Below are 14,332 nucleotides of genomic sequence, written 5' to 3' on the forward strand. Positions count from 1 at the left end.
GAGAAATCTTCGCATTCATAAGCGATTATGCTTTTGAATGTAGAGGTGCACAGTGTCCAATTTGTTGTACGAAAATTGGACGTTTTCTTTTTATACTAAAAGAAGGATTGTGTGAAATATGAATATCTTTTAACTTTTTTCCATCAGATTTGATATGTACTGAAAAAAAATCCACATCAGGCTTCAAGTTCCACGACAAATTCTTTTTCTGATAATTACCAGGAATTCAGGTGATGATGTTTGAAATTTCGTAGACATTAATTAATTATCTATAATTAGTTGCAGTTTTGTTTTCGGCATCAGTTGCATTTAGAGAAAAAATGTTTCCAAAACTTTGTATGAAAATTTTCATTGCACATAAACTCATGCTTGGTTTGTTTGTTTGTTTGTTTTTAAAAAAAAAGACTATCTCCAAATAAATACTGAGGTCACAACGTGGTTGTCTGCACACAATAAGCACGTGCTGAAGGGCCTCGTGTTGATCTAAAATGCTAGAAAATTATTTATCCATCTCAGAGGAAAGAGGAAAGGCTGTGAACTTGAACAACCCCCTCAGAAGTGCCTCTCCCAAGCTCACTCAGTAGCTGCCCGCTGCAAACATGTGTTCTACCAGACATCTCGGTGTAAGTATTCATTAGTTGTTTTAGCCTCCAGTCATTTTCCACTTGTTTCTCAAAGCTGGATCACATTATTCCACAGAGAATTCCAGTGCCAGAAATGCAGAGACCTGCTTTGATAGAAGATTACTGTGCCTATTTTGTGTTATTGCCGTTTTTTTCCCTCGCCATGCCAGTGTTTTGGAGAGAGTTCAAACATTCACAAGGGAATGCAGAAGATGACAAATGAATTGGATTTGTGTGTGTTTGTGTGTGGGTAAGTCAGTGGGGGTTGGGGTCAGCAGTACACATTATGTAGGTCAAATCCTCTGTTATTTATTTGACTGCATGTTTATCTCCTCATGCACAGCAATTAAGGACAAATCAAGAAAGAAAATGCTACTGTATGTGGTGTCATTAAACTCCTAGTGCATATCCGTGCTTTAGTTCTTATAAAGAAATATGGTTTGAGTCAATTCAGAATCACCTTTAAAACATTTGAAGTCTTTGGATGAAGTTGGGGATCAAGACATGTATGTATGTATTTGTATTTGTTCAAAAGTTGCACCCTAATTTCACCTTCTTAATCTTTATTTTTAGGTAACATTTATAGTTTATCTTCAAGACACTATTGTGAGTCTGGCTTCAGAGGTTCAATAGTCACACCATATTGCTCAATTAACCTGTGAGAGCACACAGGGCCATGCAGGGTGCAGAGATGTGCTCGGTTGGTCTTTACTGGTGGAATGCACCGCAGCATTCCTCAGTATAAATCACTCAGCGCAGTAACAGCCATTAAAGGACAATATACTAAGGCTATAGATCAGACCGCCTTTGTTGTTTTCACTCCTTCCGGTCTCTTTTCACACACCAAGCTGAATGAATTTAGGACTGAAGACAAAGGAAAACTTCTGAAGCCTTTCTCTCAGCTGTCTTCCTATAATCTTCCAATTTCTGATGCCCATCCAGAGATAGTTGTTTTAAAAGGCAGGATAAGAGAACACAAGGTCCGGAAGCCTGTGGTGTTAATGTTCTTCCTATGTTCTTTTGATCTGGGATTGAGGCAGCTGCCATTGATTAGTGTGTTTATGATTAGTGTGTAGATGATTACTGAAGGAAGTGGGTGGTCAGGCACAGGTCATATATTTTTTATGCACTTCTTTTGTATTTCCTTTCTTACATGCATACATTCAGATCCTCTTCCAAAGCCCATACAAACCCATGGGCAGCAATTTTTATATTCATAACCAGCTATCTTTACCAAGCAAGTCTTTTTGCAGTTGGAGAAGGTTGCAGCTTCCACAGTAATGGTCTGATATTAGAAAATGATGTCAACATCTACAGTCCATACCAGGGGAGTTTCCCCCCTCCCATTTTGTTGTGGTTGGTCTTGTGTTTTCAGTTTGTTTGTGCACTAATCATTAGTGCAATGGTTGCCACATGGTATATCTGGCTAGGAATTAATGGTTGCCTTTTGTCCCTTCTTTCCTACCTCAGAGACCCAGATAAGAATACCATGACTTGAACGTTTACCAGGGTCTCTCAGTACTTCTGGTAAACCTTACCATTTTTAATGCACTTCTCCCAGTCTTTGGAGTACCACAGAGGAACGTTCACTGCATTGCAGGGGAGAAATGGTACTTTTATTTTTCACATAATAGAGTTCTTATAAAACAAAAAGAATTCAAAGAAATGCTTGTGTTCCCCTTCAGTTAAATATTTCACAAAATAAATAAATCATTACAATTCAGGCAAAAACACAGTGGTTAAGTATCGAACATTTGCTTTAAATGTGTTCTATCCTTTATTATTTCCTGCTGCCGTGATAAACGGACTCACTGATTGTTTCCCACATCCTGAACATTTTCTGTTCTGTTTATGTGTCTCACAGGAGAATATGGATATAAATAACATCTTGAGATAATTCTGCATCTACTACAGTTTATTTAGTGAAACAGTAGCTTCGGTTGTGTCCACATCACACACTTAGTCCAGCTGCAAACTGTTTGGCACAGACAAAAAAAAAAAAAAGAATAAGCATTGCATCTGTGCCAGTGAAAACACAGGTAACACCATCTCCCAGAAAAGAAGAGACCACTTGTATGCATGACAGTGTTAGGCCTTTTTCTTTTAAAATCAAATGAGAGATTTCTCACTTTTCAGAGTTATAAACCTCACATTTTCAGAGTTTCATATTGTCCCTCTCCAGCCGAGTGCACAGGTTCACACAACAGTTGGAAGAAAATGTGTGGCTGTGTTCTTCCTTCGGGTTTTCTTTCCTCTCATCGGCTTCCCCTGGCCGTTCAGACCCACAAACATCTGTCGCTTCCCATGCTTCCACTTGGCTGATGCGTACGTGTTGTAGCCGTTCTCCTCAATCCGCTCCTTCAGGGTGCAGTCGACACCAAACTCTCTCTGTAAAAAAGCAGGTATCATGTTGCAGTGTTATAGACTTAGCGTGTGAGGTTAAGACAAAACGCAGATTATTATCTTGTGCAAAATGCATTGTTGTCTGAGTGCCTATTTACTACTTCCGAATCTACATTGCATGCTTTTCTGTGTGGGTGATTTGTGCGCGTTTTTAAAGCTGCATAGTTTTCTCAGTGGTTCACATGTGTGCACTGGTCTGGTTGTGATTCAGAGTTGACCCAGCAGTTGTAGAACTATAGATAAGGCTTCCTTTGATAAGGACTGAAGAAGCTAACACTAGCTCTCTCTCTCTGGAGCTTCCAGATTGACCTCTGACTCGGATACTAACCGCTCCGTACAGCTCGCCTTTCTTGCTGATAGCCAGATAGAAGTTGCTGCTTAGCCCTTTGATGGCCACCACTCCCACGTCCACTGATGTGATTTCCAGAATACCTAGGGATCAGCAAAAAGAAGGTGACATTAATATGTGTCAACATTAATAGTAGGCATGCTATTATGTCATGAACAACTGAATAAATGCTGTGGAGCAGAGTATAGAAGAATTAACACTCTGGCAGCGGTCACAAACCACCCACATGAAGTGCAGATATAAACCTGGAGGAATCCACAGGTTTTTCAGTAATAGTATAATGAGTACCAGCATTTGTATTCTGTGACATTTACATGGGGAATGTGTGGGATTTCTGTGCAAGGTTACAATTATTCTTGGGCACATTTCTCATTTCTGATATTTTAAAGTTCCTTTACAGCCTACACCTGTATAAAAGATTCCAGCTGCTCAGGTCATTTAGTCTGAAGATTAATGGGTGGATTCCCCCCGGAGATTTCTCGGGTTGTTTATGTTGAGTTTGGTATTTAGCTTTCCAGGTCCCTGTGCAAATACGTCAGGTTTATTGTAAACTATTAGGGGAGGTTAATTTATACCTCAGCTAAAATGGATGTGTTTTTGCTGTAGACAGCTGTTGTTATTTGTGTGGTCTCAGTATCAAAGGTCGGAGAGCTATAACTTCCTAATGTGTCCTTTGACCACAGAACCCACTTGTCTCATCTCATGCCGGTGTGTGTGTGTGTGTGTGTGTGTTAGTGAACCCCACTGTTTCCCATGGGATGTTTGATTTCATGCCGCCCTCCCTACCTTCCTTTTCCCACTTCCTGTGAGCTGTTGTCATTTTACCCCAATTAACACCCATATGTGTATGTGCACACACACACACACAGAGTGGGGGCGTGAACTCCAGAAAGTCAACGACATCCTTTGATCAGACCAGGGGCCCCTCCTCTGTCTGATGACTGTTTGTGTGGCACCCTGCTCTACTGTCAGACTCGCTCCAAACTGGCTGGGGGGAGGTGGGGGGGGGGGGGGATTGGAGGCTGCCAGCCTTGGACCTGAGTGGACAGCGGAGGATGCAGGTGTGCCCAAAAGAACAATCCCTCTGTTAAATATACAGCAGCTTCTCTCCTCGTCCGTGAGGTCTTGACTGTATCAATTTCTAGTTCAAACAGCGGCACCTCAGGGCAGTGGGGTCTGAAGCTGCAAGGCGGTGTTGGGGACTGTGACACAACGGTCATTGAAGATCTGAGAAGAGCTGGTTTCTGTATGGGATCGGATGTCGGGTATGGAGTGAGGATGTAAGACAATCTATGGCAGTCTCTGGCTGCTCTGTAAACATGGGAGTGATGAAAGGAAGGAGAACAGAGGAGGACAGAGGAGCCATGACAGTGAGACTGGGGGTGGAGTGAGGATTAGAAAGGCCGTAATGATCACTGATCAAAGTAAGCCACCGGAGGCAGGGGCGAGACAGGTTGTATATACACACATGCACTAATGCACTCTCTCACTCACTAACTCACTCACACACACGGAAAAGCACACACATACACACACATATGCACAGTTGTTTTGAAGCAGGTGAATGTGCACTTGCATATAACACACTAACTCAGCTTGGCTGTGAAACTACTACAAAATCTCCCTACACTGCTCTGTGCTGAAAGGCTAAATGCTTATGTAGACCCACAATAGGGAAGTAATAAGGTCATGGCTGCCAATGTGGGAAAATGTGCTCATCGTTTAGCTTTATTTACGCTGTTAATGGGATAGTATTGCTTCGTATGGGGTTTATTTTACAAACCCCTTTTAAAATGTAGCCTAAAGTAAGCCAGCCAGGTTCAGCAGTTTTTCTCTTGCAAGCTTTTTGCGCCTAATGTGTGGCTTATTCGATACGCTCTGGTGGGAGTTACAGCAGTAAATGGTGCGTTGTTTGTGGAATGGAGGTAGATGTTGCCAGTAAGAATTAGCAGTGGTTTTTCCACAGCGGGGAGCCAAAAGAATATGTGCTTTGCAGCTTAGCATTGTTATTCTTTCTCACTCTTAAACTTCTTTTTTTCAAAATAGATGTTCTGGTTTTGAATAAAGCAGTATTTGGGCAGATAAGTCAGGATTAAAATGTTGATTGTTATCATTTCCATGCAGAAAAATAGAACAGAGTGAGGCGTAAATCAGGAAATATAGTAATAACACTTGATAAGGACCACACTCAGTGTATTTACATGGAAAGGAACCTTTTTACTACCTTTGAGAAAAGCTATTGGCTACATCTCCCTCCTCAGACCTCCATAAGAGCACCATCTGGGTTTTTTTTCTTCCAAGTAAAAGGTCGCTGCTATATTTAAAGAAATTATTTATACAATATTCACAGGATATGCCAAGAACTGTCTTGTGCACATGGCCTGGTTCCTTTAGCCTTCCTCTTTCTTGAGAGACACACACACATAGACACACACACTGGCCCAATACAAGTATACATACAGTCTTTACATGCTCAACCTTTCACACCATCACAGCCATGGATAGTTAGCCAGACTTTATTTATTTATTTATTACCACAAAGCCTTTCCCTGAGTCTTGTTTAGCAATGTTTTACTCAGAGCTGCTAGATGTCTTTAAATTTTAAGACGGCTCTGCTGTGCTTAGGCCACGCAGCTACTTAGCTGACTTTAACACAGTCTGCCTTCCTTTTCTCCTTGCTTCTCTGTAACCTCAGCAAAGGCTCACAGTGGGTTGGAAAACCATGTGGGACAGTTTTGCACTGGCATCCCCATAAATCTGTGGGAGGCATGCTGCTCCTTGCAGGGCCACAGGGAGCCCCCCAAAACAGCTTGCAGATAAATTAATTTAGATTAATTCATTAAAGTTTGACAAATTTAAATGTAGGGTGCCTTTGCATTTCAATTTCTGATTTTAAAAAACTTTTTTCCAGTACTTGGAAAGAAAATGTGATATTTTGTCACTTCAAGGGATCATCAAGGGTCTACAAAGGACGTCAGTCCAGGGATCATGTCTAGCCTCAGGGGCTAGAGCGAAGACTGAAGCTGCTGTTGTGTAGTATTCTTTACCATGTGAACCTGATATGTGGGCACATAATCCATACAGTGTCCCCAGACCCCCTTAGGACACAGCTTTGTGATGGCACCACCATTGATATACTGAAGATGAACGGCTTTGATGTGGCCACAATAATATTCAGGCATGTCATTCATGACTTTGTACCTCTAGAGAATCTCACTTTCACCTCCCTGCCTGAACCTCAATTCATTGCTAATTCAGACTTACCTTTGAAAAAAGCAATGCACTGGGGGAAGTGGATTTGTGGGTCAGTAAAAAGGAAGACAGAGGGATAAATTATCTCAGAAAGATACATAAACTTTAGAGTGACTTTACACCAGACTTCCTTGCACCACTTCAGTTTTACTACTTAAAGGAAACTGCTAACAAAAGCAACAGTAAAGGCATCACAGTGTAATATGGTCAGGAAATAAAGCTGCTTCTGTCATGACCTTGTCAAAACAAACATCTCCCCTGACATTTTGCCTCCTGTGCCATTTCCCCCAAAGTCACTTTGATTGAAAGTGCGGTTTAGCTCTCCCAAGAGGAACGTTAAAACTTCGGGATACACTTACTATGGAATTGCGAAACAGAGAGAAAAAAAAGGTATATAACAACAACTAAGTGGGATATATGTGTGTGTGTGTTTGTTTGAGCACATGTGCTGCTGTTGGGTACCATAAGATCACACCCACCGGACCATGTGATTGCCTGCTGGTTGATAGGCACACACACGTTGCTCAGTGGGAATGCTGGGAGACTAATGAGAATGCTATTTTACTGACTTATACACTGAAACATACAACATGTAATCACTTTAAAGACATGTTTCTCTGAGTGAGGACGTCAAGCTGCTTTAAACAAATGTCTGATCTGTGACTGAGGGTGTGTAATTTGCGTGATGCTGGCGGGCAGAAGGCAATCTGAGTGGGAGAGTCATAGCGAAACAGCCGAAGAGAAGCAAAAAGGGTCTAAAAGCATCAATGAGCTGGACATTCATATCCTCCCCCTGCCACAGCCCTGTTCTTTCTATGGATGTTATCAATGCTGTTTACCCTGGGCTGTGAAGACTGCCTGATAATGGCTGGGTTATCTGCTCCTGCTCCTTTTTAGACCATCTGAGAGCTACCATCATTGTGCTGAGTGTTTAGACAGGAGAGATATCAGTGGGATGTCTGGTTTAAAACAAAAAGACAACTCAAATTAGGATTACTTCCTCCAAACTACCAGTGAATGAACTGCCAACCGGTTCATTCGCGTAACATGAAAGGATCACGTTTTTCCTTTAAACTCACCATTTACAGGTAGCAGCACAAGTTATATTTCTATAGGTACAATCTACATATTTACTTTGGTGTTACATAGGATATAGATACAGATAGACAGAAAGATGTAAATGTATGTTTTAAATAAACTGTCAGGATCTAAGTTCTCATTTAATATGGTTTCTTGTTACTAGAAATGTCCCACTTAAAGACTTCATCAGGTGCTTTTGTCACATTTGATATACTAATACAAAACGAAGGCAAAGGTTTGGGCTATAGAGCTTAAAAATTTGATATCACACTCACAATTTAAAAGGTAAAATTAATTCGAATATTTCAGGCTAAATGAGCCTTGGATAGGGTCACACAGATCACTTCTTGGCTCTGATTCACTCTTCTTTACCTACTTTTGTTAATTGAAAGGGTTACTTACTGAAGGGGTCGTCCTTGATTTTGGTTCCATTGACTTTTCCATTCTTATCGATCCTCAGGAAAAACCTCTGGAAAGAGAACAGCTTTCTCCTTCGTATGTCCCCTAGTAGATGATTGTAACTGCGCACATGCCTCCCCTGTGCTCCCCCAGTCCGACCCACAGGGCCCCCATTGGCTCTGGCTCTAGAGATCAGCTCAGCTTCAGAAATGTTCACTGGAGCTCTGAGAGTCCGTGGGCTGGAGACCCTATCTGTGTCACGGTGGAACTGATGGCAGGCAGCCTCATGCAGGGATAATAAAAAAACCAACAGGGTGACTAGTACAGGAAAAGCCGGGGTGATAAGCAGTGCTGATGACCGTAGTCTGAAGGTGGCCCCAGAGCCTGAACGAGCCCCTAACCCAGCCCTGGAGCAGGACGAGGCAGAGGCAGCCTTACTCCCTCCAGCAGTCCATCTGATCATGGTAGTGTGCTGTGAGGAGGACTAGAGGCAGCCTCGGAGCTTGGGACATGCTGCTGGGGGTGAAGATTGCCTGAGAAGGCAGGGAGGGAAGCCCTCCACAGACCAGAGTGAAGGTGTCCCTGCACAGTGTCCAAACTATTCAGCGCAGATATAAAAATGTCAAGATATCCTTCTGGGTGATTTTTTTTTTGATTATGTAATTTCAGTAAGTCTCTATTTTCCAAGCTGGTACTCCACTCCGTTCTCTTCTCTACTGCTGCAAGGTTTTATGCTGGTTATCAAAACTTCCAAGTCTGTTTCGGAAAACATCTCAGTCTAAATGAACAAAGATTAAAGAAAAAAAGAAAAGAAAGTGAAAAAAGCAGGCAGACTATGTGTGCATTCTGGTGAAAACCTGTTTTTGTTCCCCCTGCACTTTTCCACAGTTTTACTAATTCTTCTTAAATTGTTTGTGAACTTTTAACTCTTGCTCAAAGGGGCTCCGGTGTAAGCCTTTTAGTCCCAGACTGCTTTTCAACTTAACAAGAAAAAAAAGATAAGAAAAAACTAATAAAAACAAATATCCAGTTGAGAAAATGTAATAGTATCCATGTAGAAAGGTATCTAAAATCTGGTAAAAGTCTTTAGTTCCACTGAAATTAAAAAAAAAAGAAAAAATGGTGCCACCACACCATTTACCTGTTCCAAGCTGCTAAACTCCACATGTGCAGGAAAACATTTCCAGATTTTACTCTGAGGACGAAAAACAGGATTCAAGACTTAAATAGGAAGGTTGGTCAGTCCAGGCGAATATCTGTCCTCTTTGGGTGCCCAGCTCCTCTCGCTCTCTCCTCATTTAGCTCTCTCTCTCTCTCTCTCTCTCTCTCTCTCCACCCCATGACTCCACCTTCACACAGCATCGAGGTAACGGTCTGGGGAGGTCTCTTTTTTTTTTTTTTTGGCTGGATTGAGTCAGAATTTTTCACCTCTTCTACTTCATTTGAGAATTCCTCACTGAAGATTGATCACTGAAAAATGACTTTATGTCATGTGTAGCTGTGTGTGACTCTTAGTTATTTGATCCCTCCTTCCTTTACTCAACCCTCCCACGCCCCTCCTCACATATGGGAACAAGTACTGGTCTGCATGTGTGTCGATGTGGTGCTTATGTACAAGCAAGTCTAACTTATGAGAGTGGGTGAGAGGTGATAAAGGGGGTTTACCTTCATAGATGCTACGAACCAGGAAGAAGCTGCCTGGTGGCGTTGGATCTTTCCCTACAGCTACAGATTACACTGGTGATTGGTTTATTGGTTAATGAAAGATCTGTCAGGAGTTTTTTTGTGTGTATTAGATGTAAAAAGGGGGCCTACAAAGGGCTGTATAATTGAGTGTGAAGCAGATAAGTATTACAAACTGAAAATGAATTCACTTCCTCCTCATTAAGGTGATAATCCTGACAAGTGTCCTTCCTCCTCTACAGATTAAAATCATATTAAGTTACAAGTCTGGATGCTGCCTTATCACTACCATCTTTCTAATGCCTCTCTTCTTCCTTCAAGGCACTTTATCGTAGAGTGTTATCTCCCCTGCAGTGCTGTAATGCAATGAAGTTCTCCAGTTTCACTCACCAGACCTCTATTCCTCTGTGACTCAGGTGTCATAGTGGACATCAGCCAACAAGACTGTCTTACGAAGCATTATTTGCTCCTAAAGGCAAGACAGGGACAGAATGGACAATGTCATAGTGGACTAGGCAACAATGTAGAATATGTGCAGTGAATGTGCAAAATATTAGGGACGGTCAGTCGTCTCACGAAGCACATCGATGCTGAAACTCCAGATCACAATATATCAAGTGTTACGAGTTTTGTTTGATTGTCTGTTGTGTGTGTTTTGGACATAAAATCAAAACTAGCTGAGCTTTTGCAGATTATTATGAGGTTAACCATTATCAAGGACCATAAAGTAGCATTTTAACAATCCAGCACGATAAACAAAATTTGCTGCTGGGACTCTTATCTATTTTCCCTGATCCTCTTCTTTTTAATGTCAGCATATTTCCTGGTCCCAGCTTTTTTTCCCTTAAGTCCTCAATTTTAGGGCCTGCTTTAATGTCTGTCAGCGGTCCATGGCCAGAGAAGCAGTTTGGCTTCAATTCTGGTCTTGGTTTTATCTGAGGTTGCAAACAAAACAGTGTTATCAGCAGTTCCTTTGTGGCGTCCGCTCCTTCTGTGATAACCTGAATCCACGTAGTGGACATAGGGGATCAAGGACATGTGCACAAATAATTCCATGTACATTTGCATATATCTACAATGTATTAAATTTAATGATGAATGAAAATGTTCCACTGATTGGCTCAAACAACTTAGAAGCACTTAAATGATGCAGAATATATGAATAAATACTGTATGTCCTGCTAATTAGACAATGACATACTAAATTTAAATGCTACCAAGGGGTAATATACAAGCTTGTAGATTATTTCACTTACAGCTAAGACCAGTTTTACACTTTATGCATTTAATAATCCCCCCCCAAAATTCACATTGAAAGCGTGCATTACATTTTCAGATGCTGTTAAACCTTTAGAGATGTAACAGTCTAAAACGCTGCAGAAATACCTACAGGTCTAACATGATTGTCATCTGTGGATGCCTCAGAGGGATGTAGGCTTCAAATGATGTTGACAGACTCATAAGATTTGGAGGATTTCTTTAGAGGCCAAGGAGCAAATTCTTTGTAAACACAACCATAACTGTCTTTTTCTTTTCCAGCTAAATGCAATATAAGTGAGATTTGCAGGGCCTGGAGACAGACTCATCTCTTCTCCTCGATCTACAGCTTTAGCATTTAGTTTTATCTTTATAGATCTATCTCCCCGAATTGCATTTCAAAGTTCAAGACAAAAAATAATAGAACAGACAAATGTTCTTCTGATCCTTCCCTACAGGCTGTAGCTCTAGCTCTGTTTTTACACTATTCTCAAAAGTAAAAACATAATTACAATAAAAGCAAATACCGGAAATTTAAACGCATTAGAGGAGATTTGATTTCACACAGCTCCAATTGCCAAAAAGCAAAATGAATCAAGGTGACACACATGGAAGAGATTCATTTTATTGTTTTTACCATGTAATCGTAACATTTTCACATGATACGGCTCTTTTGTTTCTGCACTGACAAAGCACATCAGGTGGCTCTTTACTCTGATTTGTTTTAGATTTCACATTTAAAAATCGGGCCATACAACGGACAAGATGACACAATAATCACACTTGCTGATTATTCAGTGACCAACATTTGTACTAGAAAGAAAGCACAGAAACAGTATTACTTGTAGCTGCAATATTAGTAAACTGGAGCAACATGGGCTTCAAAGCAGAATATTTGTGTATCACAAGTAGACTTACTTTTGGAAGTGTTCTAGGTGAAACACTATTTGATATTTCAAAATGTTTCCCTTTTACTTTAAAAGGTTAATGCATTTTTATTTAAATTAGCATTCTGTGTTTACATTTTTTGCGTATGTTTTCCTCTGAGCATGCACTTGGCAACAGTGGGAAAGAAAAGCTCCCTTTTAACAGGAAGAAACCTCCAGGAGAAGCAGCACAGGGATGCAATTAATACACATCAGTTAATCAATAATTATGCTATAATATGTTTATGATTCTGAAAAGTACAATTCTCCATCCTGAGTATGTTTATTTGAGATAATATAAATACTGAATAGATTTTATATTTATATTATATTTTACAGCTTACACACTATTAAACTACTTAAATAGAATTCTGTCTTCTAGAAAGTAAAAAAAAAATTGGAATACTTTTTTTCCACTTAGCAAAACGTGCCTAAAGTCTGGCCACTTTACACATAATAAGTCTAGCAAAGTTTTTCTTTGCCAATTTTCTACTCTGATTTTATTTCTAATTAAATATTGTAATCATCTTTAAACAGCAATGTCAAACTCATTTTGGACCACAGGCCACAAACAGCTCACTTTGACCTTAAGTGTGCCAAACCAGTCAGTCTGTCAGTGTAAAGCAGTTTAATAAAAAAATAAATTAGCCCTTTATTATCAACAGTTCATTTCTCTTTTTCTACATGATAAAGAAATGCTGCTGTCGTAAATGGAAGAGATGTCAGCATGAATTTTAAATTGTAAGAAACAGACATGTTAAATTAAAGAAAAAGTTAAGGAAACTAATTTCCTATAGTGTCCTGACATAACAAAACTTTGGAAAATTCACTTTTTTTCTTTACTAGTGACCCCCTATAAAAAAATTAGAAATTTCTACGACTGATAGTAAAAAAAAAACAGGAATGTTTCTGTCATTTAAATATGTATCTATTACTTACTATAGTCTAGTATGAATGACCACAGGGTATGTGTTTATCAGGAGGAAAAGCCGTGAAAGAAAAACTGAAAATGCAATGAGAAGTCCAACGTCTTTACATTTTCCTGTGGGCCGGTTTGGAGTCTTTGGCGGCTGAATCTGAATCGTATTTTTTGACAGCCCTGTCAAAAAATGTAGCACTTATTTGAACATAGGAGTTATATTGTTGGTATATCAATATAAGTTAGAGGTTCTTATTTTTTGTTGCATGCCAAGTGGAGCAATTCCACCCCAGTGGTGAGTTGTTGAAGTCAATTCTGGCCCATTTTGCTATAATTTTGACCTTTATGGCAGGTGGATTGGCAGTATGGTCCGATCCATTTTTCTGTATCACATTAACAAGTTCCACTGTGGAAATGCACTTTATTCATATCATATGTCCCTGATTCTGCTTGGCCTCACTGTGGGAATAATGACCCCTCCTCTTTGGTACACCATCATTAAGCAGATGTTTTACAAAGAAAATCACCACACTCTCAGTTACTTAAACTCAAGTCCATATGTGGTCCATGAAGGAATTAAACTCGCAAACCGCTACACTGGCCTGTGGGAACTGTGTGTGTGTGTGTAAACGCGTGTCTGTATTCCCTGGGGCCTGCACTGTGTGTGCTGGGTCAGAGGAGGCCAAGGCTTTAATAAAGGAACACGCCTGGTACAGAGATACCAGTCTAACTGCCTGGGGACATGCAACCTGATGGGGTCCAGATGAAAGTCACCACACTGAACTTCTTCCTTCAAAAACAGCCAATTGGTGTAGGGATTACATAGAACTGCCTTCTTCCTCAAGCCTGTGCTTTGGTTTACTCTGGGATTTGAGGGCTAAGCAACTAGATTAGAGAAACATTCTCTTTTAATGATAACTTTTGATAGATCACAGGAAAATGTGTTACTTCACGTTCCAAGCAGATAACTTGCTAACATTTGCCGGGCTCATACGGGAGGCCTCGTTTTCCCCTTGGTCATCAAATGTAAATATTTCATGTGTTCCTGGCTGTTGTGTTGAAGGGGGTGTCTGGTAACCCACAAGATGAGGTTGCTGTTTCCTGCTTTGCAGTGATCCATAGATATTTGTCGTGTTATCTCCCCGGTCATGAACAGGACTTACATCATCCTCCTGTGCTGAGTGTCAGTTTCAGCAGGGCAGAGGAATTTATTTACAGGTCAGTCACTGGATCAACTGATCCACACAGAGATGTCTTGTGACTTTTGCAGGGTAATATGGGGTGACAGCGCATTTTATTAACTATACTTTTCACCACACCGAGGAATATAATGGCAAACAATATTACCATACTGTTATATAAATATATAACCTTATATATAACCTGTAAACCTTAGAAGCTCTTCTTTTAGAGTGACGATTCTGTGCGCACAATTCCAAGT

The 14,332-nt window shown here is 40.5% G+C and overlaps 1 protein-coding gene across 1 annotated transcript; it reads right to left on the reverse strand.

Moving 5' to 3' along the window:
* Positions 1 to 2,300: 2,300 nt before the first annotated feature.
* Positions 2,301 to 9,368, reverse strand: fgf10b (fibroblast growth factor 10b). The gene is made up of 4 exons (XM_026187844.1): positions 9,248 to 9,368; positions 8,110 to 8,884; positions 3,355 to 3,458; positions 2,301 to 3,011 (listed from the first exon to the last, which is right to left on the reverse strand). The coding sequence occupies exons 2-4, from the start codon at positions 8,567 to 8,569 to the stop codon at positions 2,820 to 2,822; spliced, it is 756 nt and encodes a 251-aa protein (XP_026043629.1). The 5' UTR covers positions 8,570 to 8,884; positions 9,248 to 9,368; the 3' UTR covers positions 2,301 to 2,819.
* Positions 9,369 to 14,332: the final 4,964 nt, after the last annotated feature.

The sequence above is a fragment of the Astatotilapia calliptera genome, chromosome 12 (assembly GCF_900246225.1).
Source record: "Astatotilapia calliptera chromosome 12, fAstCal1.2, whole genome shotgun sequence".
NCBI lineage: Eukaryota > Metazoa > Chordata > Actinopteri > Cichliformes > Cichlidae > Astatotilapia > Astatotilapia calliptera.

Bases quoted from the DNA above. Each gene is read 5' to 3' on its own strand.
- fgf10b (XM_026187844.1), bottom strand. From the start codon at position 8,569: ATGATCAGATGGACTGCTGGAGGGAGTAAGGCTGCCTCTGCCTCGTCC. The intron at 3,459-8,109 runs GTAAGTAACCCT...GCTGATCCCTAG, and splicing joins AATCAAGGACGACCCCTTCA to GTATTCTGGAAATCACATCA. The intron at 3,012-3,354 runs GTTAGTATCCGA...GCTTTTTTACAG, and splicing joins AAGGCGAGCTGTACGGAGCG to AGAGAGTTTGGTGTCGACTG.